The following is a 26,348-nucleotide window of genomic DNA, read 5'->3' as shown; positions in this document are numbered from 1 at the left end:
TCCACAGCTTGGCATCATGGAGTGGGTGGAAGCCCCACTGCTTCTGAGGATCTGGATAAAGCAGGGGAGCTCCTGCATAGTCCCCCAGTTTTCTTTCTTTCGACTGCACTTGCAGTTGCTTTGCCAATTCGGACTTTCCATTGCTCCTTTTCACTTATCCACTCAAGCTCTCTTCTCTCTCTCTCTCTCGAAAGATCTATAATCTTATATTTCTTCTACTACTATCTACTGGAGACAAGGCTAATCTCCACTGCTTCTCCCTCTCCCTCTCCCCTCTTGAGGAAAAGGGAATACTTTCCTTTCCCTCTTCACATGTGCTCTACTCTGCAGCACATGGCCGACCTGACTTTCTACCACTGCCCTTCTTGAACCGCCCAGTTGCCTTCCACAGATGGACATTCCTGGTGCCTGCTCTGCCTTGGGGAGGGGCACATCACTGAGACTTGCCCCCACTGTCAAGCATTTAAAAAGCAAACATAACAGCAGAGGGCCACCCACCTAAGATTTGCACTCTGGCAATGAGCCTTAAGCATCGCTTACTCCCATCAATTTGAGTGGTTTTAAAAGGGGATTCAACAAATGCATGGAAGAGGTTGTCAGTGGCTCCTAGCCTTGTTGGCTATGAGCTGTTGCAGCAGTTGCTGAAGAACTCGGGCAGGTGATGTTCTTGTACCCATCCTACTTAAGGGATCTTGTAGGCAGTTGATTGCCACTGTGTGAATGGGATGCTAGACCGGATGAGCTATTGATCTGATCCGGCATGGCTTTTCTTATGTACTTACTTTGCCTGGAACCTCTTGAAACTTGAAGCTGGCACTGTTGCTTTTTAGTAAGCATATCTCCAACTAGTTTAAACGTGTGATTTGACACATGTTGTATCCAAGCAAAAATTTTGTCTGCTTGCTGGCAAGTAGACTTGCTACTAGCCTTTTCATACATGCAGATCAAGTGGCTTTCCCTTCCCACAGAATTAAGGAGAAAGGCTAGCAGAGAAAATGGCAGTGTTCTGCATAAGTTGAGTTTCCTACATGCCTGTTTTTGAACATGAAACTCTGCTTTCAAAGTTCCCGAAAAGCCCAAGCACCACAGCAAGCATCTGTTTTCAAAAACTGGCTTTAAAAAGCTAATAGAACAATCTTTCTCATTCTCCTCAAAACTTCCAGTCCATGTTTTTCTTTCTTGCTTGCAGCAGCTTTACTTCTTAACCCAACTTTTTAATTGGTTTCTTAACTGAATTCTGAAAAACAAAATAAAGGGCATGCTCAAGTTCTACTTCCAGGTGATATGGAAAGTGGAAGTGATAAAGGGGTGGGGCGCGGGGGCTTTGGAAGCTCAAGTGACTGCGGTGGTGAGGAGCGCTTTCCTTCAGCTTTGGCTGATCCATCAGCTGCGTCCCTACCTGGAGGACGATTGCCTAGCGACAGTGACACATGCATTGGTTACTTCCCGATTGGACTTCTGTAATGCGCTCTACATGTGGCTGCCCTTGAAGACAGTCCAGATACTTCAGATGGAGCAAAATAGGTTGCACCATAGGTTGCTGCCAGGTTGCTGATGGGGACTGGGCGTTACTCTCACATAACCCCAGTCCTCTACCAGCTTCACTGGCTCCCCATCGAAGTCTGGGCTCAATTCAAGGTGCTGGTTATCGCCTACAAAGCCCTTAACAGCTTGGGACCTGGATACCTAAAGGAACGCCTGCTTCCATATTTGCCCCCTCCCCCCGCCCCTTGAGATCGATGGCAAAGACCCTCCTCCGGGAACCCTCTGTGAAAGACATTAGGAGGGTGAGTACCCGGAGGAGGGCTTTCTGTGTGGTAGTGCTCCACTTATGGAATGCGCTCCCCAGAGAGGTCTGCCTGGCACCGTCATTTTTTGTTTTTCGATGCCAGGCCAAGAACTTTTTATTCAAACAGATATTTTAATAACTATTAATATTATTTATTGGTTTTAATTTTTACAGCCAGGGTGAATCCAGATTTTAATATGTATTGTTTATATCCATGTTTATTTATTGTGTTGGAAGCCATCCCGAGGCTCATGCGAATGGGATGGCATACAAAAACTCCAAATAAATAAATAAAGAAAACAGTTGTGAGTAGGGCTGGAAAACAGAAAGCCCTCAGAGATAGAGACACTGTAGAAATGAGGCAGAACTGGGATAGTCCTGGGAGAAAGAACAAAAGAGACTGTATGTTTTGGAGATCATTTTCCCTCTCTGCCCCAGTCAGATCTGTCATATTCTGAGAAAGAGAAAGTGAAAAAATCCTTGCCAATGCCATGCAAACCTGTGCAACTAAAATCTACTCCTGTTTTTCTAGCAGCCTAATTTAAGTCCTCTAATGGAACTTCCCTCTCTGAACACTCCTGCTTGCCAAGATACCTTTGTTCTCTTGGCAAGTGGGGTTGTTCAAGGCTGCCCTACCACTATGTAGTATTGCAACTATGAGATAAAATGCATTTTAAACAGACCGTTTTTTTCTACTCATGCTTTATAAAATTATTAGTTAAATGCAGTCAACTAGGTGTTTGATGTGTTGTCCTGAAAATTTCAAAGTACTCAAGTGCAACATAAAACAGTAAGTTACACCATAAATGAATGCAAAATCCTTCTGCAAACATGCACAGTTGCCATAAAAGTTGACTATATACTGGAAAACAATTTGCTACCTTTGCTTCAGTGGGCCTGATTCAACCTAATGGCTAGAATAGTTGCCTGAGTAATAACCTCTTAATAATGTTATGGCAGCTTTAAAGTTTGTTAAAACCAGCTTCGTTCCCAAATGTGGCCTGAATTCATGCAGCTCATTTAACTAATCTTATTTAGAGTTGGCAATACACATGCATTTTAAGACCTATCAAATTGAGTCCAGGGAGCTTGAAAGAATTTTGAATTGCATGTGGATTGATTTGGGTCTGGATAATGACTACATGTATAAAATATGCAAGAATATTACAGTAAAAGAATGCTATTGCTACCGCCAGGAAAAAACCTTGATGTAAGGAAATGCCATTAGTAAAATTGCTGTTGGAACATTCACCCTGCTGCCTTGGTATGATACACTCTTTCTTGTTCAGAAGATATAATGGAAATAGTTGATCAGACACACATTGCATGGTGAATGAAGCATGTAAAAAAATTCATTAGATAAGAACTTACACCTCTTCATCTCAAATCACTACAGTTAATGGATATGGTGAATTATTTTATTAGTTGATTGTATTAGGATGTTCTGACTACATCAGGAGGGAGGTGCAAGCCAAAGACCCCATTTTCCGGCTTCTCCATGAAGAGCAACACAAGAAAGATGGTGCACTCAGCGGGCCTTAATTCTTCTGTTACACTTCACTGCTTGCTTCAGCGCCTTGGCCTTTGCCTGCTCTGGCTCCCTTCCCTCCTATCACTATGGCAACAAACTGCACCATCCCGGCAGTAATGCTCCCCAGTCTTTGCTCGCAGTTTGCACTGGCCGGCCTGCCAGCGACAGCCACACTGGCTCTTCCCCAAACACACATGTGTTTTTGCATTCTTTCCTCTCTTCCGTTTCTCTCTTCCTTCCCTCCTCCTTCCTCTGCCTCCTCTTTATATCCCCTCCTTGCACACCACTCTAACCAACCCAGTTGTTCCTGCCTTGGTCCACAATCCCGTACAGCTGCACGCTCGCTTGCATCCCCTGGCTGTTGCCTTCTTGTGAGTTGCTCTGCCCACATAGATTCCCAACCTCGCCCTGTTGTCTTCAGCCCTGCTCTGTGGAAGGCCCCAGGAAAAGGGGTGAGTCCCTCTGCCTCCTCACATACCCCGCCCTCCAAGAGGGGATCACCATCTTCGTGCAAGGGCCAGGTACCCTGGCGGGAAAAGAAATCAGGGTTAGCATGTTTGTGATACCGTACCTATGTTTGACTGTAAAGGCATATGGCTGCAACGCTAAATACCAACAGGTGAGGCGAGGGTTGTGGTCCTTCATCCTATTTAGCCATTGTAATGGAACATGATTGGTGACCAACGTGAATGGGGCACCCCAGAGATAATGTCTCAGAGCCAGAACAGCCCATTTGACGACTAGCGCCTCTCTCTCTATTGTGGAGTACCGGCGCTCTCGTGGTTCCAGTTTATGGCTCAAGTAGAGTACCGGATGTTCAGCCGCCCCTTCTCCCTGGGTCAGAACCGCTCCCAAGCCCACAGTTGAGGCATCAGTTTGGAGGATAAAAGGCCGGGAGAAATCTGGCAACCATAAAACAGGCTGGCTGAGGAGACAGGTCCTCAAGTCTTCAAAAGCTTGTTCCATCTCCTCAGACCATGCTAGGATACAGCTTTGCCTTTTCTTAAGCATCTCTGTCAAGGGGACCACATTGGAGGAGAAATTAGGGATGAATCACCGATAGTAACTATCCAGGCCCAAAAACTGTTGTACTTCCCTCTTCATGCGAGGCCATGACCACTGGCTCAGCTTCTCCACTTTATCTGCCATAGGCCGTATCTGCCCATGACCTATGATATACCCCAAGTACTGCACCTCCTGTCAAGCTATTCTACACTTGCCCGGATTAGCCATCAATCCGGCCTGTCTTAGAGCCACCAAAACTTGCCGGGGGTGGTCTAGATGTCCCCCCCAAGTATGACCGAATATTTTATTTATTTATTTATAACATTTTTATGCTGCACCCATCTCAGAAAGCCTCGGGGCGGCTTACAAGGCAGATAAAACATAAAATAGGCTAACATTAAAAATTCGGAGTATCTCGGCCATAATTTAAATCCAATAAATAAGAACAACAAATTAACAATTAAAATATCATTTAAATAAAAAGGTCTTGGCCTGGAGCTGAAAAGCAAATAACGGCAGTGCCAGGCGGACCTCTCTGGAGAGTGCATTCCATATCAATATCAATGTCATCGATATAGGCTGCGGCACAATGGGACAAATGTCCCAAGACCTTGTCCATAAGCCACTGGAAGGTTGTGGCGGCCCCATGTAACCCAAAGGGCATATATTTAAACTGAAATAGCCCTACAGGAGTGGCAAAGGCTGTCGTTTCTTTGGACTCTTCTGTCAATGGGATTTGCCAATACACCTTAGTGAGATCTAGGGTCGAAAAGAAATGGGCTTGCCCCAGAGTATCCAGCAACCTATCTACCCAGGCATGGGGTAAGCTTCGAACTTTGATACCTCATTGACCCTCCTGAAATCAACACAGGAACCGACACTCTGATCCTGCTTGGGGACCAAGACCAGCTGACTCCCCCAAGCATTCACTGATTCCTCAATGACCCCTAATTGGAGCATCCGTCTTACTTCCCCTATTATCACTTGCCTCAGTTGTGGTGGGTAGGGCTGTGTTGGTACCCTGACAATGGCCCTAGGGATTGTTTGTATATGGTGGGCTACAACCGTCGTGTGCCCGGGTCGATCCGTAAATTCTCCTTCCAAGGCCCGGACTTGTGCTACTTGAGTGGGTGTTAGTTGAGGATCAAGAGATAACTTCCCAGGGCCTAAAGCCTGAGTCTTGGGCCCCTCGGCTGTGCAGTCTGCCTGATGACTGGTACTCTCCCTTTTTTCTCCAGGCCTTGAGTAGATTTACATGGTAAATCTGGGTCGAGCGCTGCTTATCAGTGAAGTGTATCTCATAGTCCATCAGCCCCACCCTCCTAACAACCTCATAAGGCTCCTGCCACCCTGCAAACAACTTGTCCCCTCCCGTGGGCAGGAGCAGGAGAACGCGCTGGCCTGGTTGAAACGTCCGGGGCTGGATGCGCTGATCATAATAGTACTGCTGCTCTCCTTGGGCCTGCCTTAAATTACTCTCGGCCTGCTGAGCTAGGTGTGAGGTGTTTTCTCATATCCAGCACATACTGGAGGGTGGAGCTGGGCTCTGGGGCTGACGCCTCCCAATGCTCCTTGATCAGGTCTAGAATTCCCCAGGGGTGTTGCCCATATAGTAACTCAAATGGAAAAAACCCTAAAGAGGCTTGAGGCACCTCCCTTATCGCAAACATCAGGGGCCCCAAGAAAGCATGCCATTGTCATGGATAGGTCACCACAAACTTCCTAAGCATCTGCTTAAGGGTCTGGTTAAAGCATTCCACTAGACTATTGGTCTGTGGATTATAGACCGTGGTGTGTAAGGGCTTTATCCTCAACAGGTCCCACATCTGCCTCAGCACCTGGCTCATGAAAGTAATGGCCTCATCTGTCAAAATTTCCTTGAGGAAGCCCACCCAGGCAAAAACCCCCAACAGTTCTTGGGCATTAGAGGCACAGCCTCAGGGTAGCGGGTAGCATAGTCGATTACCACTAGAATATATTGGTGTCCTGGGGCTGAGTTCTCCAAGGGCACTACCAGGTCCATCCCAATCCTTTTGAAGGGCTTCCCTATAACTGGCATGGGTATCAAGGGCCCTTCAGGGGCTCCTTTCCTCTGAGTCTTCTGGCATTCCAGACAGAACAAGCAGTACTGCTTGGCCTGAGCATATACCCCTGGCCAGTAGAACATCCAGACAAGCCTGTCAGTGGTTTTCTCCACTGCCAGGTGGCCAGTGGTAGGCAGGTCATGGGCTAGACGTAAAACAGCTAGCCTCAGGGGTTCAGGAACCTCCAACTGTCACAATTCGCTGTGCCCTTACCATGCAGGTGCAACTCTATACAGCAACCCCCTTGCAATCTCAAAGTGGGGACCACTCCTTGCACCCTCTCTTGCTTCTGAGGGGTCCTGAGCTTGCCTCAGGGCGTGGACAAGGGAGGCATCACTTGCTGGAGGAAGACCAGCCACTTGCGAGAGCTACGCAGAGCCATAAGGCCTAAGTCTTCCTCCTCTCCTGCCAAGGCAACCTCCCAACTCACCTCCCTCACCAGCTCTTCAAAATGGGGCCAACCCCGTCCAATTATCGCTTCGTAAGCTAAGCTGGGGACAACTCCCACCTTACATAGGTGTACCTTCCCGTTTACCTCCACCTTGGCCCATCGGGTGGCATAAGGCTTGACATCCCCATGTATACATTTCACCTGCAGTATTTCCACCAAGGGGCTGCCCTGGACTTGCCTAACCGGGGTGCAACCACAGCCTGTATCTACCAAGACCTCAACCTCCTTCCCATCCACCCTGGCCTGAACCCGCCAAGCTTGATGAGGGGCAGCACTCACTGGGGTGGACCACCAGGCTTCCACAACATCACACTCCATCAACGGACAGTCCCGCCAGAAGTGCCCCTCTTTGCCACAAGTAAAGCACACTGGCTTCAGCTGGGATCCTCTCCTTTTCCCATTTGTAAGGCGTGGTGAAGCCGGGGGGGGGGGGGCTGGTGCACACGTTTCCAGCTGGGCAACATTCTTGTGCCTCATGCCCCTTCCAGTGGGTGCAGGTTCAGCCGGTCTAGCTCTCTCTGGGCCCCTGTTGCCACAACCCCTGGATGCTTTCGGCCTCTGTGCTCCTGCCAGGGTGACCCTGGCGTGTCTCCTACATCTGGCTCCTCTGTGGCCACAAAGGTTTCCATAAGTATGGTGGCCTCTTCTAGGGTTTCAGGCCTCTGGCACCTAACCCAGTTTCTGGCTGGGACGGGCAGGATGGTTATAAACTGTTCCAGCAGGACCAGCTCAGCCACCTGTTCAGCACTGCAGACTGCCGGCTTCATTCATCTCAGCCCATTAGCCCAAATCTTCCGTCCCAAGGCCCTGGGTGATGTGCCAGTCACAAATACGACCCCTCCCATCCACCGCCGATAGGTCTCTTTGGAGACATTCAAATCCCTAGAATGGCCGCCTTGACTAAATCATATTGGCTTGTCACTTCCGGGATAAGGGTATCCACTGCTTCTTGGGCAGGACCCGTGAGGCAGGGTGTCAGGATGAGGGTCTTTGGGCCACTTGGCTGCCAGGGCAACCCTTTCAAAGGTATTTAAAAAAGGCTTCAGGGTCATTTTCCAGTCATCTTAGAGATTCGCATAGGCCCTGGGCCTTTTCCTCCTATCTGCCCAACCAAGGTCTCAGCTTGAGGGCTTTGTAGTCCCCCCAGCACTTGCTGAAGCAAAGAGCTTTGGTTCTGAAGCTGGGCGGTGAAAACTTACTCCATAAGCTGTGTCTGTTGCACTGCTAATTACTGCAACAGGCATTGCTGCTTTTGGGCCTGGAGCTTTTGCTGCTCAGCCCACCAAGCCATCCAGGAGTCAGCTGGGGCAGGGGGATGACCTGTGCCCCCCCCATGCCACCTGCCCGCATTCTCCACCACTGTGACTGCGCCAGGAGGGGGGTGCAAGCCAAAGACCCCCTTTTCTGGCTTCTCCATGAAGAGCAACACAAGAAAGATGGTGCACTCAACGGGCCTTAATTCTTCAGTTGCACTTCACCACTCACTTCCTGCAGCACATTGGCCCTTGCCTGCTCCGGCTCCCTTCCCTCCGATCACTATGGCAACAAACTGCACCGTCCCAGAAGTAACGCTCCCCAGTCTTTGCTCACGGTTTGCACCAGCCGGCCTGCCAGCGACAGCCGCACTGGCCCTTCCCCAAATACATGTGCGTTTTTGCATTCTTTCCTCTCTTCCGTCTCTCGCCGTCTCTCACTGTCTCTCTCTTCCTTCCCTCCTCCTTCCTCTGCCTTCTCCTTATATGCCCTCCTTGTACACCACTCCAACCAACCCAGCTGTTCCTGCCTCGGTCCACAATCCCATACAGCTGCACGCTTGCTCGCATCCCCTGGCCATTGCCTTCTTGTGAGTTGCTCCCCCACATAGATTCCCAGCCTCACCCTGTTGTCTTCAGCCCTGCTCTGTGGAAGGCCCCAGGAAAAGGGGTGAGCCCCTCTGCCTCCTCACAGATGTATAACTCCTATTCTTAACATGACTTTGTTTTTAAAGCTTTCTGAGGCTCGGAGACATTCCGCAGATGTAGCAAGAGAGGGTAGCTTTGGGCTTTGGAACTTTTGGGGATCAAGTTCCATTCCTGGACTCCCTAGAAGCTGCACTTGTGTTGCAACACTGCCTATATCAGTCAAAAAAAAGAGGGAATTCATCACTGAAATTTAGGGGCAGCCCACTGCAGAGAGTCAAACATGCTAAATTTAGTTGGTTTTCAAGCTAAATTTGAATATTTTGAGTTTGACATGGAGTTCCAACAGCAAATGGACACTGTTAATTTTATTGTCATTTAATTTTTTGCTTCTCTACTGCCAAATGTAAGCTCTGTTGAGATGACAGCAGGGGTAATGGGGGCTGCACTTAAATCTATGGGGAGAAAATGTTGATCACTACTGCACTATGGTGATGAGAGAACATGTAGCTACCATGCCTTGTCCAAAGTAGGATCAGGTAATTCTACATTGTTTAGTTACGGAATGAGATGTAATAGATTGTTGCAGATTTATGTGGATACCTACTAATTTGTGCATCTGAAAGGTTGAAAATGATGGAGACTCTCCGAAGCGCATACCTGTGCAAAAGTCCTTGATCCTTGTTTTGCACAGACAAGCTAAATGCTGCAATATACTGGCCACACAGGTCTTTATTACAAGCCCTCTGCAGCCACTTGGCAGTCCTGCCAAGTGGTATCACTAGGCTGAGCCATGTGGCTGGAGGCAAAGGTGACTGTATGAGCCCCCATCTCATGCTTTTTGCATGCTTTTCAAAATCGGCACTGTATGAGTCCCCATCTTCTGAGGACGTCTCTGCATGAGATATTTACATAAATCTTCACTAATAGAAGCTACCAAGTTCTTTACCTGACGTGTTATCCTCCAGGGCTTCTTTGACATTTTGTAGCCATTTTTGTGGCCTTTTTAGAATGAGGATAATGTGGTAATACATTTTAGAGGTGCAACAAGCTGGAATATAGGCTTGGGTAATTTAGCAGGTGTGCTGTACTGCAGCACAATGTAGTGGTTGTATGATACAGTCTTTAGGGATACAGCGTAAACTGAACACTGGGAAAACCCTGCATATAAATTGTGTTCTCTTTCTCCCACAAAGAAAACAGAAGAACAAGCCTCCATTAAGCATTCATGGATAAGAGGGCAAGAGTTGTATACTTAGTAGAGTGTTGTCAGATTCACACTTAGCTAAAGCCTTGTGAAAGTCATTGTCTACCTCACCTGATTGTTATAACTATAAAATGGGGTAAGAAAGATGGCAGTAAAGTATATGAAATATAGATTTCTAAAATGAAATTGGGAAGTATGCCATTTGCTTTTGGAAGACCTTAGACCAGTCAATCTCTGGTCTAAAATATATCTGAATTGGGCTTTTGGAGAGCTCCAATCCCAGCAAGCAATATTGATATAAGTGAACTCCAGTATGTCCCACACATGTGGCAATGTCCAACATTTCCATCCCTCATCAGGAATGGATTGTCCTGATAATCCCCTGGCATCTAATAAGAAATGCAAAGGAGGACAGTGGAGAGTTCCCCAATTACAATGTGAATAGTGTCTAGTCATTGAGACCTCTAACTGTTGTGCTTACTTAAGATACGACTGACAGATTCCAAGGGACTGATCCAGACCCAGTCCGCTAGATTAATTCTCCAGATGTCCAGAATATTTAATTTCATTTATTACCATACATTCCTAGGATAACCCCATCCACATTACTCCAAGTGCCCTGAAATAAGGATATATTGTAAATGGAATAAATAAGATATTCTATGTGACCTCTTTTTCCTTCAAGAAAAAGGCATTTAAGTGAATATATTCCATCTTTCACTATAAATAGAGATGTAGTTGTATTCAGAAACTTAGTTCTGGTATTTTATAACTTCTGAGTGCTTAAACTAATCGCAGATTCCTGATAATTTCAATTTGCTTTTTGGTATATCCCTGTATGTATGTATGTATGTATGTACAGTTTTAATTTGATACGTATACATTGTACTGCAATGTCCGCACTTTAGTGAATGGACATTCACAGTATGGATGACATTCCAAGGACAATTTGCACATCACATAATCCACCCTGGAAATAAGCCATATTGAGTGTGTTGTTGCACAAACAATCTACTGTACACTCAATAGATAATCAGGCGTATTGTGGATTGTCTGCCCCTCGCCCTTGGTCCTTCACCCTGGTCTTCCAGTTCATATAGCAGGGAACTTTGTAGCTAAAACCATATTATCCCCTTTCCTCACCCAGACCATGAGGCCCTTTTCACTCAACTTTTTTTTTACTCCTCCATTTTTTCTCCCTGAAGATTGTCTGTTGCAGCCTGCAAGTTAACAGCCAGTGACAGCTCCTTCAAAATCCACAAGAAAAGCTGCCATAGACATAGATGCAGGTTGGAGAGTAAACCAGAAAAATATGAAAAGTGAAATATCCATTTGAAGGGCATGGCTGACTGAACCATGGCTAGCAGTGAAGATACTCTGCAACATTTTGTTGCAGGTCCCATGTATTTACCAAATTCTGACCATTTATTGTAAAGAGCAAATCTTTTATAAGTTATCCTTATTAACTTTAAATAGACAAGTATGCACAGATTTATATTAACTATAGAACCTGCTGTACTTGGGGCAATGCAGTATGGTGGTCAAGGTTGTGGTAGGATGCTAGCTTTGTTTTTTCTAAGCCATTTTACATGTCTGAGAGCATAATCCTATAGGAATGCCTGTAAGCTTCCCAACTTAGAGGCTTATGGGCACCCAGTGCCTAGTGGGAAAAGCAGAGGAGGAGCTTTTCCCTCCTGCCCCTCTGCAGCTTTCACTAGATGGACTCTTTTGCCTGCCTACCTGGAACATTTCAAATGGAAGGGGAAGGAGATACAAGTTTCAAGATACCTTGTGTCTTGCCCTTTCCAATCTCTATCCTTCCCCCAGTCCTCCAAATATACTACCTCCTTTACCCTTTCTGAAAGTTCTCAGCCTTGGAGGGCAGCTAGCACAGTTCTTTTTATGTCAGCTCTGAGGGGACAGGAGTGGTAAATTGAAGCTATACTTCCCAGCTTCAAAAGCAGAGCACTTGGATCTGGGAAAATATTTTTTCTCAAACATAAGCTACTTTTCCAAAGTGCTCCATTTGCTGCAGTCATATTAACTAAGAAAACTAGCTATAACACCTCTATCAAGGAGTACTGTTTTTCCAATATCTAGATGTGGAGTTGCTGAACCTAAACATAGGCAGTTAGTTCGTGATTACGTGAAGTGTGAAGCAGCTTACATTTTAAACTCCCAGTCAGGACACACTATTTTGCACTGTGTACCAAGATAGTCAAAGATAGTTAGTCTGTGAATAGATGTATTCTGGGCTACCACAGTGGACTGTCCACTCAGGATGCTTCCTTGGGTTTATCAGAAAAAGCTGAATGCACACAGCATCTGAGTTCATATGACATTACAATTCACTCTGGCTTAAGAAGTTGGTTATTTGGGGCTGGGGAAAGGGTCAAAATGTTTCCCACTGCCATCTTTGTGAAGGGAAAAAGAACTGAACTCAAACTCTTTTTCTATTTAAAAATCTGGGGGGCAGGGGGGAACCTTTCCCTGATCTCATGCAGGGTGAGGACAAAAACAAAAGTTGCTCTCCCGTAAAGAACAAAGGATCTTATTGGATCCAATCTACTCCCATCCCTTCTTAACAAACAATCCCTCATACCTGTGCTTTCAGTAGTTGGCTCACCTTTTTCCACTTGCCCATTGAAAGCAAGGGTTAGGGGGAAGGAATTATGAGCCTCAGCTGGGACAATATGCAGGCAGGTGCATGTTGCAAAGGAGCAGTGGTTACTGCTCTGCATACCGTCCCAGTTGAGGCTGGAGCTTGCCCATGTTGTGCTTCTGCAACAGGAATCACTAATGTGTTTGCAGGCAAAGAAAGGTCAATTTAAAATGTTAGGTAGCAATAGGAAGCCCCTCCAAGGAGCAGCATGAATTGCTAGCTGGCTTTTGTGATCTCAAAAGAAAAAAAAAAAAATAAAGGGACAGACTCCTGATCACCAGCTGAAATCAGCTAGTTGAATGTTGTGGGGAGAGGGAGAAGAGAGAGTCTCTACCAGCCATCTCCAGCTGTAGAATGTAATCCTATATTCTGTTCTAGTTATGGTGTGGGATAGACAATAGATGAGCATGGATTGTCAGAATATGTAGTTGTGTCTGGGGTGGTAGATGTCCACTGTCTCTGCTCCTTCTCGGCTCATGGCCCTTGCTTGAAAGAGCCACCATGCATACACTTTAACAAATTAACAGTATAGCTCATGTGCTTGGAGGCTATATGAATTGTGACATATGCAGATGGGACCTTTAAACATACAGGGGTCTAGCATGGTGGACTAATAGGCAGAGTACTACATGAACAGACTATATTTTGACCATCTGCATGGGGCTAATGGCTGCTTAGAATATTGCTTTTAAAAGGTAGGAGATTTTGGAAGCGCATGTATCGATATTATGTCACTGTATGTATTGCCTTTAAAAAAAAAAAATATTTCTGTTACTTGCCTAGAACTGCCTTCCACCCCAGCAACTAATTGGTTTCATTGTTGTTTTATTTATACATATGTATAAACACATATTTTTGGGGGAATAACTAGTAACCTGTAACTATGGAAATGGAGGCTGCCAGCATACCTGTGATGACACAGATACTGGTCCTGTATGCGGTTGTCATCAGAAGTACGCCCTACACTCAGATGGTCGAACATGCATTGGTAAGTACCTTTCTAAACAGTATAAAAGGGTGCGTGCATGCGTTTGTGTGTGCATTTGTGTTTAGAATTAAATATTATTTAAAAGAAAATGCAATCTACTTTTTATCTTATTTAATGAGATTGGATCTATGAAGATCATGGAAACCAGTAATTATTAGCTATTGTATATTTGTTGCTTAAGGATTTTTCCTTGTTTAAAAGTTATTTATATGTGTCTGTATATATAAATATTTCACAGTTGTATTTTATATCCTATCCTTTTCTACTTGTTAAGTGCAAGAATAAGAAAAATAGCTATGCATACAAAAAGTAAAACTAACTAGCAGTATATATCTGAAATATTGCATCACTATAGGATTATGTTTTGCCCCCTTTAAGAATTATTTCGGAATGTAAAATATTGTCATTGTGTTAACTTTTTGGAGTGGTTTCTCAGGGAAAATGCTAACAGTAATATTTTACATGGAATATACATCAAAAATTGTATGACTCATGCGGGTACGCATTATTATCACAACTGTGTGGTCAGAATCCAACTTTTCAGCCCATTTATATGAGTGGGTCTCCATCCAGATTCTGGTAGATATTAACTTGAAAGAGAGAGAAGTGCTGTTTCAGTGATCAAAATCAATTCACAACGGAACATGTGAAGACTCACTTGAACAGAACTCACTTTGTGTCATGGTTAACAGCAAACCATGTAGATCATATGAAATGAGCATTTCTGTAATTTTGTGACACATATCTGCTCATTAGGAAAAATGGAATGAAATATATTTTAACTGTTTTAAAAAATTTTGCTGTATCTATTGAGCAAGTAGTTTAAGCAACTTTGTTATATATATTCATGGTAAAATGAATAAATAACCACTTACTGTATTGAACTCCATCAATAAGAACCCGAGCACTGATTTTTTAGCCAGGACATCTGGCTAATGATGGATAGTGTGAAAGATGGAGTTTTGAATTTCAAAAAGAAGTTATTTGACCAAAACAAAAGTATATAGCAGATTATGAAACAGGATGCAAGAGGTAGAATTATATGAAACAAATGTTTTCAGACATTATGTAGTCATTTGGATAATTTTGTACTAACATATAATTGTTCTACAAAGCAGAATATTGTCTTTTGAGGCTTTTTTCTTAAGGGTCTAGGGTTGGTTGTGGTTGCAAGCATAGAATGAGGATAAGTTTTTGAATGTGGTTTATTGAGGAGGGAGCAATGCTTTGCCATCAGATTGTTTTAATAAGATATAATCTTTAAATTTACCCAGAAATTTTATACCAGTCTGAAAGGATTATAGCAGCCTAAAAATTTACACCAGTGTAATAGCATTTTTTTAAAAAAATCAGCCATTTTTAACTCCCATTAATTTCAGTGGATAGGTGAGCTTAACTATCTAAATAAAATTAGTGGGCCTTAAGTGTACAACTTTGGTGGGAGCATGGTGTGTAGTATTTGTTATTTTGGGTCCAATTCAAGTCTTTCTCTCTCACACACACAAATCCATGGGACTTAAATTCCATAGACTTTTTACAGGGCATTGCTCATAATTTATTATGGCAAAATTTGGTTTGATATTAAAGAATTCTGTCAAATAACTTGTGAGAGTTCGTTAATTTTTAAAGAATATAATTGTGCAATTCCAAGATGTATTTACTTATATTATTTCCATACCATTCCATATCCAAACAGATTCTGGAATGGTTTTCAGTAAAACACATTTTTAAAAAGAGTAAAATCAATATATTAAAAACTTAAAACACACAAAAAATAACATTAATATCATGGCTGATCAGCAAGAAAAGCATCCTGGAAGAAGATAAAAAGGCCAAGATGTGAAAACTAGAGAGTCCAGTGATAATTGCTGGTGGACCTTGGGGGTGAAACATTAAAGGAGATAAAAGATAAAGTTTTAATGATACATACATAATTATAAAATTAATGAAGATCCAACAAAATTTGTGTACTGGGAGAAGCTGCTGACTGCCATGTCAGTGACATTCTTCATCCATTGCGAATTTTATTTTGAACTTTATAGGAACTATTAATGGGGATTTGTGGTGTTTCAGCACCATGGATAGCTCCCGTGGAGCTCAAAATATAAAACTGCCATGAATGAAGAGCCCACTGACAAAAGAGTGCCTGCCTTCCCTGGATATCATTATGTAGCTTACACAAAATCCCTTCTTTAAAACAATTCTTTGATTCATTAACTAAAAGTGTGTGTACATCTGTGGTGAGATTAACTTATGTTACACAGATAAATGTAAAAGATTACCTTGCTTATATATGCATTAAAGTCTGTTGAAACTGAAGAAAAGATATTTCTTTCAACAAGCTTTGATTATATATATGCAGAGGTCTTGATTCTGGAATGGAAACCATTCAACTAATCCCATTGCTAAGTGTATGTTCAGTACAATCTGCGTAGTCCATGAGAGGTGAAACAAACAGCTGAGAGTAAGGCTGAGGCCTTTATACCTTTATTAGAACAAATCTGATTATGGATAAGAAACAGCTAATGTAATACTGTGTTCAGCTCTTGGGTTCTTCTGGTTTTATTTTTGAATATCTGGTTCTTATTGCCATGACTATATCCACGTATTACACAAGTTCAAAGGGCCATGTAGAATTGTTGCAGGACTGGTGATCTGTATGCAAATTTTTTGAGAGCTGATAATGAGTAGATTTTGCTGAAATTTCCTTCGCCTCGAATTTTAGGATGATGTTGGTTTATGCGATCTGGCATATAGAAAAAAACTTTGAACTGTTGAAAACCGCACTTCCCCCCTCCATTTTTGCAATGTTGCTATACAGTATGACTTCATGTTACATTTTCTGTTCCTATGATGTAAGTTGCATACTGCTGCTTGTATAGGTTTTCTCCCTCCTTTTCCACTTCCTTCTGAGTAGCTTTTTCTCTTAGATATCTTTCAAGTTTTGTTTTGTTTTCATTTTTATTCCTGCTTTCTGGTGATGGTTCCTGATTGCCTGTCTTGTCTGATACCTGATGTTCATTAATTACTTCTGGAAAAAATATTAAAAGTAAAACAAAACCTCAAACCAAAGCCTCTATTGCAGCCTGATCCCATCTAGAACTTGGTTTCTTCTTAGAACAATGTCTTGTTACAGCTCCACCATTTAGTGTTATCACAGATCAAACCTGCCAGCTGCCTCCATTTCCTCTGATTCCTTCTCCACTTCCTTCTTCTGTCTACATACAGTTTGCTGTCTTCAGTGGCGTCTGTAATTTGACATCACTGCAAGGATGCAAATGTCTGCAATGGCGCATAAGTACCCTTTTGTCTAATTCATTTTGTCTTTGTTTTCTTGACTTATCCTCTTCTTTTATGTCTGCCGCATGTGAAAAGTCCCCACTTGTATTTTGTATTTTTCCTTTTAAACGCAGTTCTCCATCCCATTAAATTGTTTTAATCACTAAGCCACTGCTTTCTGTATTGCTTTTTCCTCTTGTATGAGACCTTTTACTCACTGCATCAACTCTTCCTATTCTTGCAAATGGATAATTTTCAGTATATTTCTGAATATTGCATAACTTAACAACTTATAATGCTGGATAGGACCTTTGCATATATTGGACATCAGAAACTACCTGCAAGATGTCCTGCACTAACACCACCCCAGCTTTGCCGCATGCTTCTAAAATTACTAGTCTGTACCTGTGACATCTTTTTTCTAGCATTGAATGTTTAGCTAGTTGTGTTCCATAGACAAGCAGGCAACCAGCACTGCCCAACTTAAATGTTTTGTTTTAAAATTTGTGTTTTTGTTTTAAATTTTATTTTTTAATTTGCATGCATTTTAATTTTGTTCTTTTATACACTGTGTCAACATGCACAAAGCTATCATGTACCCATGCCCATCCATCACCGGATTCTTTTAGCTCTGTTCTGTGTACAATACTTTCGTTGCCAGTCAAGTTCAAGAGCTGGCATCTCTCTGCCTGCAGCACTTAGCCTTCTTCTTTTTAACAATGTGTCAAACTTGTAATCTTATACATTTAATTTCTTAATTAACACCTATCTGGGGCACCTTCTCTTTTGTGTTTGTCATTACTAGCGTGAGACCAGCTTATCATTTGTTGGCTGGCTAATTGCTTTGTTTTCATCATTCTTTTCTGCCCACCTCCTTCCCTCTGTCCCTCCCTTCCTTCAACACACATTGATTTATTTCTGGGATTTCAAATGGAATTAACTCTCTAAATGGGGTTTTAGTGCTTTCATGCTTCTTGGCTTCGGTTGAACCAAGCCAAGAAACTGTCTTCGGCAGTGGAAAATTGGGCTTTTCATTAACCAACTGCTCCATGTTTGTCCCTTACTTGTGTTTTAGAGAAGGATGAGGCTGCAATTGAGAGTTCTGAGTTCAATGCCACGTCAGTAGCTGATGTGGACAAGCGGGTGAAACGGCGGCTACTTATGGGTAACACTTTTCTTCCACTTCCTTTGATGTGCTCTCAACTTTTGTCTCTGTGTGTATGGGGGTGGGGTGTTTTTCTATTATTTTTGTTCTTAATTTATTCATCTGTATGCTGAGATCACAATTTGTTTAGAATCCTGATCTTCCATCAAAAAGTTCATTTCTTATTTTAAATTTATTCTCTCCTGATTCCTCTAATACACTTTAATGTTGAAAGTGTTTGGTGCAGAGAAGAGAACTTTTGCCACTAACCTTACTTACTTGTTGCAAGCCTGCTTTTCCCTTGTGACTTGTGTGTTTCTCTAAGTGCAAACTGATCCAAATCATATAAGCTTCATATGTTAGCATGACCTTTGAGTTTATATTTGGGTGTTGGTGTTACCAAAAGATTGGTGTCCTTTTTGTGTATATTTAATACAGTGTTTTTATGGTACCTTTGGTTGAAATATTTATACATTAGCTTCAAATAATTTTATCTCCTAATTGAAAGGATTTCCCTCTTTCCCCCACCCCCAGCAGCAACAGAGCTCTTGTTATACTTTCAAAATGAAACATAAAAGCATAAATGTAACCCTCCTCCTCCAAAATAGAGTATGTGAAGGCTTGTGTTTGAATGTGCAGAATTTATGTGTGGGGTAGCAATCGTTCTTTGCTATTTGCCAGGGTTGGATACTTCTTTTCAGGTGGAGTTTCACCAGAGATTATTTACATTGCTCTGCACCAAACACACATGGCTGGAAACAGTGATCCAGGGTAAGACGAATGTATTGCTGTTGCTGAATTTCCTTGCCACAGAAAACATACATTGAAGATAACACTTCATCAGTGGGTATGATGATAAATTCACTGTGCTGCTATTTAATAAGATGACCTTACAATACAACAGCTTCAAGAACTGATTGCTCCTGCTACTGTTTAAACAAATAAATAGGAGCTTTGCTGCTTGGCTTTGTTTTTTTAAGGGTTGCTTACAATCTTCTTCGTTTCTTTCCACAACCTATTGTATTAAAGTTTTGGGAGGATGATTGACCTATTCTTGCTAGCATCAAACTTTCATTTACAGCTAAATTTGGGTTGCTGATTTTGGGGAAGGGGTATTTTCCTCCCTCTTGCCATAACTTTTGCTTCTAGTATACATTTCTTTACATTTTATACATTGTTGGACATTTCCTCCTCCATTTAGGATTAGAAGTTAAAAAGAAGGACAGATTATATTATTATTTTCCTCACAGAATCATTGAAACAGCTGAAAGGGACTCAAGGGGTTTGAGTCCTAATCTTTGGAAACTGGAGTCAATGGCCTAAATAATAGTTTTTGCTCACCTTTATCCTATCTCAGGAATTATGCCAGTTCAAGGCAATGGGGTAAAGGACATCACTTACCATTTGTTTAGTACCAGCTATATACTTGTTCTGAATATTCTTGGTAGATATAAAGAAAGAGTTACAAGTTAATTTGTTTCAGTTATAAAACATTTTCATAGTCCCTCTTCCACCACCACAATAAATTGTTTTAAAGCCAGTCTTCACAAATATTGCATAAAATGAGGTGATAGGATTCCTTTTCAGGAATGATAATCATATGTTCAATGCTTTTCTGTATTAAAAATCCCCTATATGAAGTAAAACAGCACTTCAAAGGAGGTTAATGCAACTATTTAATGTTCTAGAACTATTTTGTTTTATTGTACATGTACGATGTTTTTACAATGGTGCCAGTTCAAATAATGAGCTTTGCATCTGCGTTCTAAAGTAGTTCAGGATTCAGCAACCACATTCTGCACAATATGTAGGTTTTCTACATCATGGACAGTAGTGGCAGTGCCAACACCTGAATGAAGATACAGCAAGGCCATTTCAAATATTTGATATAATAAGTGTTTCATTTTGCTGTCTACCTGCATTTAATTAGCAGAAACATGTCCTTATTAATGGGGGGGGGGGAAGCCTGATATAAAAGGGAGAGAATGCATGGATTATTTATACAGTGGTACCTCGGCTCACAAATGCCTTGGTTCACGAACAAATTGGGTCACGAACAAAAATTTCATTAAAATTTTGATGTGGCTCGTGAACTGCGCATTGGGTGGCGACCAAGATCGCAGCCATCTTCCCCCCACCCCTCCTGAGTGGAAAGAAGGCTATGATCACAGTTGCTTTCGTGCAGGGAAGGTGTGCGTGATCACAGCCACACTCCTGCAGGGATGACAGGCGCAATCTTGGTCGTGCTGGGGGTGCGCGGAGATGGCCGCGCTTGTGCTTGGGGGCGGGGGGAGATGGCCGCGATCTTTGTTGTTGTCACTTTGCTTCATATTTTTCTGATTTAAAAAATGGTTACAGAATGGATTAACCTTATTTACATTGAACCTTATGGGGAAATTTAACTTGGCTCACAACCAATTTGGATCACGACCAGAGTTCTGGAACGGATTAAGTTCGTGAGCCAAGGTACCACTGTACTAGGAGTTTCAGTAAAGCTGAGTAATTGCTAGCAAACTATGCAGAGAAAGAAATATTTGTATCTGTTCACCATTCAAAATTGGTAAAGTCTAAGGGAGCGTTAAGAAGCTGGCAATAGGTTTGGATGGAACGGAATGTATGAAATGTATCATCTCCAGAACCTAGAGTGTACAGCAAGCTAGTTACTTCACAGTTATAAGTGCTTGAAACAAAAATTTCAAAACATTCCATACTAAAGGATTACATGGAGGCAACAGTAGGAAGGATAGGGAATTTCTTTTAGGTACTTTTAACTGCAATTCTAGTTCTTTGAACATTTAAGATGATATTTGGGTGTCAGATGGAATCCTTCAGATATGTGATGAATGAATGAATGCAACTAAAATTTTAAAGGGTTTAATAATGTATGGCTGAGAAAGAAGGCAAAGCTACAGTTAAAAGGCACTGGAGTAACAGAATCCGGGGCAGTAGTGTGAGAATAGGTCACTGCCAAAATTTTCCAATGTTTTCAAAATACTATGCAAGCTTGTTGTCCCAAATATTTGAGATGCTGGTTGGGCATGAGAAATTTTTGCAGGTTCCCTGCAAAATATACAGAAGCATATTGCTACATTTTTTGTAGTATTTATTTTTTATTTATTTTATTTATTAAAACATTTCTATGCCGCCCCTTGCCGTAGCCTCGGAGCGGCCCACAACATAATAGCTAGTAATGTGTATGTGAAGGTTTGTACACTTACCGTAGCATAGGCTTAATGGACTACTGAACAAATAAGGTATTGCTATCTAGGATATTAGGATTCATGTTAAATGTGTATTGACTGGAATTCTTTGAAGGGAAGGGAAGGGTTTTATCTTCTAGTTGTAATCTTGAAAGTTGTTAAAGTTCTGAAGGCAGAATCCTATGCCCATTAGACACTGTCTAAGCATCCATAGAAAAAGTTGGACTCCCAGTTCTGGATTTGAAAAATCACTCAAACATTGGATCTGGAACTCCAGCTTCAGAGCTCCCTCCACTCTTGGCTCTTTTTGTTCTGGCTGTGGCTGCTGCTGGAGGCATGTTCCAAGGCAAGGGCTGAGAAGGCGTGAGGCACTGTCAGGAAACCTGGTGGGGCCTCTAGCTCCTCTCCTCACAGCTCTCTGCATGTTTTAGGGGGACAGGGAAGGGTGCATGCTTCTTCACCTCTGTGCCCCTCCTATGTTCCATTAAATGCTAGTAATTCTCTGAGTTCAGAGGATTATGGGCAGCCACACTGGATAGTGTCCAAACTGTCTGGGATGGCAGATTTTAAACAGTGCTGCTTATAAAACGTGAGTGGATCGTGTTTCTTAAGCATTATTCAGTCCCTTCACAAAGAGCACATAGCACCTGTCTGTGAGTCCAGGCCAGTGTACACAAATATCTTCCAAGGAAGTATTTGCATAAAGAGTAGTACTCCTGTCATACCCATTCCCACATGGTTGGCCCATGAAATATGTACTGAAGCCTGAAGCAATACAAGAATCACCCACAGAAGTGGCAACTTATAAATAAGATAAAAACTTGGCAAAACCTAGCTTTTGTACCTCAATTAAAAGCCAAAGGACTGTACTTTGAGCTGGTTCTTATTTTTCCTCCAAGATGTACATAGTCCTCTCCTTTAGTTGCACCATGGTGGCTGCCTTGATGTCCTGAATCAATTCAAAAAGTTTACCTTTTGTAGTCATTTTGACTTTGGGGAAGAACCGGAAGTCACACAGTGCCAGATCCGGTGAATAAGGTGGATGAGGACATACTGCAATGTTTTTATTTGACAGAAATTGCCATAGCAGAAGCAATGTGACTTTGAATCAATTTGGGACATCAAGGCACCCAGACAGCTCAACTAAAGACATGAAAACTGTTTCAGGAAGTGGCAAGAACAATGGGATTAGTGTGTTTGAAGCAAGGGAGTGTATTTTGAGGAGGATTGATGCCAATGTGTCTTTTACTGTAATTTTTTAATTGAACATTAACCATATTTTTTATCATACCTTGTACTTTGAATGCATGGAAAGAAAGAGAGATGTTTTGCACTGGCCTCAGGCATGAGCTCTGTACATTAGAGACAGGAGAGAAGAGGCTCTGTATGCCTGTGCTTGTATGCTCAAAGGGTCTGTGCTCATTTTCTGGAGCCCTGATAATAACTTAGTGATAGAGACTGGAGGCTGAAAAATGGTGCTCTTTCTGGAACCTGCTACTGCTGCACATTACTTCCTGGAAAGGCCATCATGAGGAAGATCTTCATGTTAAATGTAGTTCTCTGACTATATACATATGCAGAAACACAGAATACAAATGTAAAAATGAACACACACATGCTAAACAAGCATACATTTATTAATGCAAAAGATCTGTACAAAATAATATATACATTATAATGATTCATCCTGGCAATACTTTTTGTTAAATGTGTGTTGCCTTCTTGCTATTCCTTAGATGAATATAGTCAGTAAGTTTAGAAAGTTGAGCTCTTGCAAGGGCTGAAAAAAAAAATCAGAACTGATGCTGCTTCCTGCCCTCCTCTAAAATTTTGGCTAACTGGACCTCTAAACACGTTCAGCAATCTTACCAAATTCAGTAGAAACAGCAGTGTAGAAGCCATCGATTCTTGTGGATCCTGGCATATCCTCTCCCCTCCCACCACCCACATCAACTCCATGCATTGCTGACACTCTGTCTTTGCCGCCTTTATTTAAGGAAGCAGATACTCTTAAAAGTATATTCATACTGATCTTAGTGTCCTTTCAAAGAGGCCAATTAAATGTTTCCCCCCTTTCTCTTTAGAAGTATTCTTCTAGGAAATGTGCTATCTCTTTAAATAGAAGACTGAAATTATTTTAAACCTGTGAAGTGCTGGATTGTGTTGTTTGTAAACCTGTAAAGCCATCCATAGGATGGGATTTCACACCTTAAAATTCCTGAATGGCACAAACATCAGGCAGAAACGTATCTTTAGGGATATTATTAAAATTTCATTTTTTAAAAAGAAAACAAAACTCAAATTACTTTAATATTATTGCCATTACAGCATTAAAATTATTACAGGCTATAGTAAGCCTGTATCCATAGCTTTTCCTTTCCTGTTCTTTTCAGTGTCTACCCAGTGTATTCCAGCAATTAGCAGCTTTCAGTTAAAGTGAGTAGGAGTTTTACATTAAAGCTCTTAAATATTTTTAAACTGTGGAAAGTGTATATATTTAAATCTTTCAAAATATATGAACAATATATTTCTATATGTAGAATAGAAATCTAAAATCTTGAATTAAATTTGACAGCATCAGAAAGAAAGGGAGAACGTGAATTATCTCTTCTAAGACATGAGAAAGCTGTGATTCTGTTTCACATGGTCACCTGCCACAGATTCCTAATACAGATGAAAAATTTATCAGGATACCTGCTTACAATTTGACAAGACCACAGCTTTTATCACACATTAGAATGAAAACATAACATTAATTACAGCATATTAATTTTAATACAGGTGATCAAAATTGTGGTAGAAAGTCTTACCCTTTAGTAAGTTATATGTGCTGAGCCTAAGTCTTTATAAAATTCAATTACTAAGATTGTGACCAGCAGGAGGCCAAAATAAAAAGCAGTTTAGAGAGGGCAACTTCCAATATAGGAAAACAGGTAGATGAGGAGGCATTAAGGAGACCTTATCTCTCATCCCACTAATGATATCCACCACTTCAGACATCAGCCACAGTATCTGTACCATATATAGAATACTAGAATTACATGGAATACCTTTGAACTTGCACTTATACTTCTATTGAACCAACCCTTTTTAAAATAATAAAATAAAAGTTCCTTCAGAATCTTTCCTTGACTCTGTATTTGATGATTCTGTATTCATAGCATGCAACATAATTATCAAGGCCTTGATTTGCAGAGCATCAGTTTCAATTCTAGGTGGTTTAATGTGCTTGAGCAAGTATGTTTTAAAGCTTTTGTGGATCCTCAAAGGATTGGGAAAAGAGTGTTTTACAATATACAGAATTATAAACAACTTTAGAAGCTTAATAATATCCACTGTCTGTATGTTAAGAATATAAGAAGAACCCTGCTGGATCAGATCAAAGACCTATCAGAATCTTCTTTAGCATAGAGGATAACAAATTAATGGAAAGCCTAAAGGATCGATGTGAGGGTAACAGAACTCATTGTTTCCTACCACTGGTATTAAAAGATATGTTGCTTGTGGAGGTAGCATATAGAGCTTCTGAGTAGTAATAGGTGAATTTACCTCAACAGAAATAGTAATTTGCTTGTTTAGTTATGAATTCCTCCATTCAGTCTCAGACTAACTCTCTCTCCATTGTTTTTAGATCTGGTGAATGCATGAATTTTTCCATATAGCCTGAAGCGCCTGACCCTGCCTAATCTTGGAAGTAAAGCAGAGTCAGGCTTGGTTGAAATCTGAATGGGTGACTTAATGTTGTGAACCTCCCAGAGAGCTTTGGCTATGAGCAGTATAAAAATGTTAAAATTAATATGATGATGATGATGATAAGTAGAAGATACACTTCCATCATCCAAAGTCTATAGCTCCACACTCAGCAGCTACCCTCTGCTGCACTGATCCCCTTGCAACTTCCTCCTCCTCTTTGGGTTCCTAAGACCTACCATTACTCAGGTTAAAAGTTAGTTTTAATCCTGGAGAGGCATGAAGCTACAAGGGAGAACTGGCCTTGTCTGACTAGCTGGTAACAGAAAAGAAGCAAACCACAGGTGCAAAGAAGCATTGAAGCACCAATTTCATGGCTGTTTCTTCAAACATAATTGGTCTTACTGAAATTAAAATCAAACATTTGTACTGATTGGGTTTGTACAGCATGTTAAACCATGGTAGTTTGGTGTGTGTCTGACACTTTTACTCTTCCAAAAGGGTGAATTATAAACCTAAATCCTAGTGGATCCTAGTGGATGGTTGAATATATTTGGCTTATTGTTGCATCTGAACCCAGACAATAAAATAAGCCAGTCAACCAAAAACAAACAAAAAAAGCAGAAAGCCCCATGGCAAAAGTGATAGAGCACTTAGAGATAGCTGAGAAAAGTTCCCTCACATATGCACTGCAGATGATGATAACAATTTAGTGTTTACTATAGCTATACTTTAAAAAAAAATCAGAAAATTTGCCATTAAATGTTTTTTTTCAGAATCTTCTTTGGGGGCTTCTGGGTGGCAACAACTCCCAGGAATGCCCAGTAGTATTGGAGGACTGCTTGGATTGCCTGTAACATTTTAAAAATTAAAGTATTACCCTATCCCAATTGCATGGAGCTGAAACTCCAGCGGGGAGGGATTTGTGATTTAAGGAGTAAGCCTGATTCTCTGTGCAGGAATTTCCACAAGTATTGAAGTGCCTCTCCCTGCTAGAAGTGAGGAAACACTGTCAGCCCTTGGGATATACCTGGGGCAGCAGACCTTTCCCAAAGAAACTATCATTTTTCTTTTGTGGTCTCTGTGTACATATAGGGGCTCTGTTCCTGTGTGGAGCCATTTATTTGAAAGATTGTATAGCTGAAAGTTTTGTTGGGAACCTTTCCCCTCTCGCTTGTCACTAGTATATTAGATGGGTTACCCTTTTTTCTTTGGCTGCCACTGTGGTACCTCAGGAAGTTATTTCATTTCCAATTCTTCCAATTTTCTGCCTCCTTCTTTTATCTAGCTTTCTACCATATCTTACAACCTACTTCATTTCTTCCTTATTCACTCCACAAACCTCCACTGTACCCTTTCTTCTCACACCTCCCACACCAAAAAACCTTCATCTTCCCTTGAAATTTCCAAATCTCATTCT

The 26,348-nt window shown here is 41.7% G+C and overlaps 1 protein-coding gene across 1 annotated transcript in view; it reads left to right on the top strand.

Moving 5' to 3' along the window:
* The window catches only part of SCUBE1 (signal peptide, CUB domain and EGF like domain containing 1), a 275,622-nt gene that overhangs the window by 151,433 nt on the left and 97,841 nt on the right, over positions 1-26,348 (top strand). The window contains exons 6-7 of the mRNA XM_044450905.1: positions 13,499-13,615; positions 17,970-18,059. Coding sequence (XP_044306840.1) covers positions 13,499-13,615; positions 17,970-18,059 — 207 coding nt within the window. The remainder of the gene's footprint in view (positions 1-13,498; positions 13,616-17,969; positions 18,060-26,348) is intronic.

Source organism: Varanus komodoensis, unplaced genomic scaffold (genome assembly GCF_004798865.1).
Source record: "Varanus komodoensis strain SLA01 unplaced genomic scaffold, ASM479886v1 scaffold69, whole genome shotgun sequence".
NCBI lineage: Eukaryota > Metazoa > Chordata > Lepidosauria > Squamata > Varanidae > Varanus > Varanus komodoensis.
The sequence above is the reverse complement of the archived record's forward strand: the minus strand, read 5'-3'. Positions and strand labels throughout refer to the sequence as shown.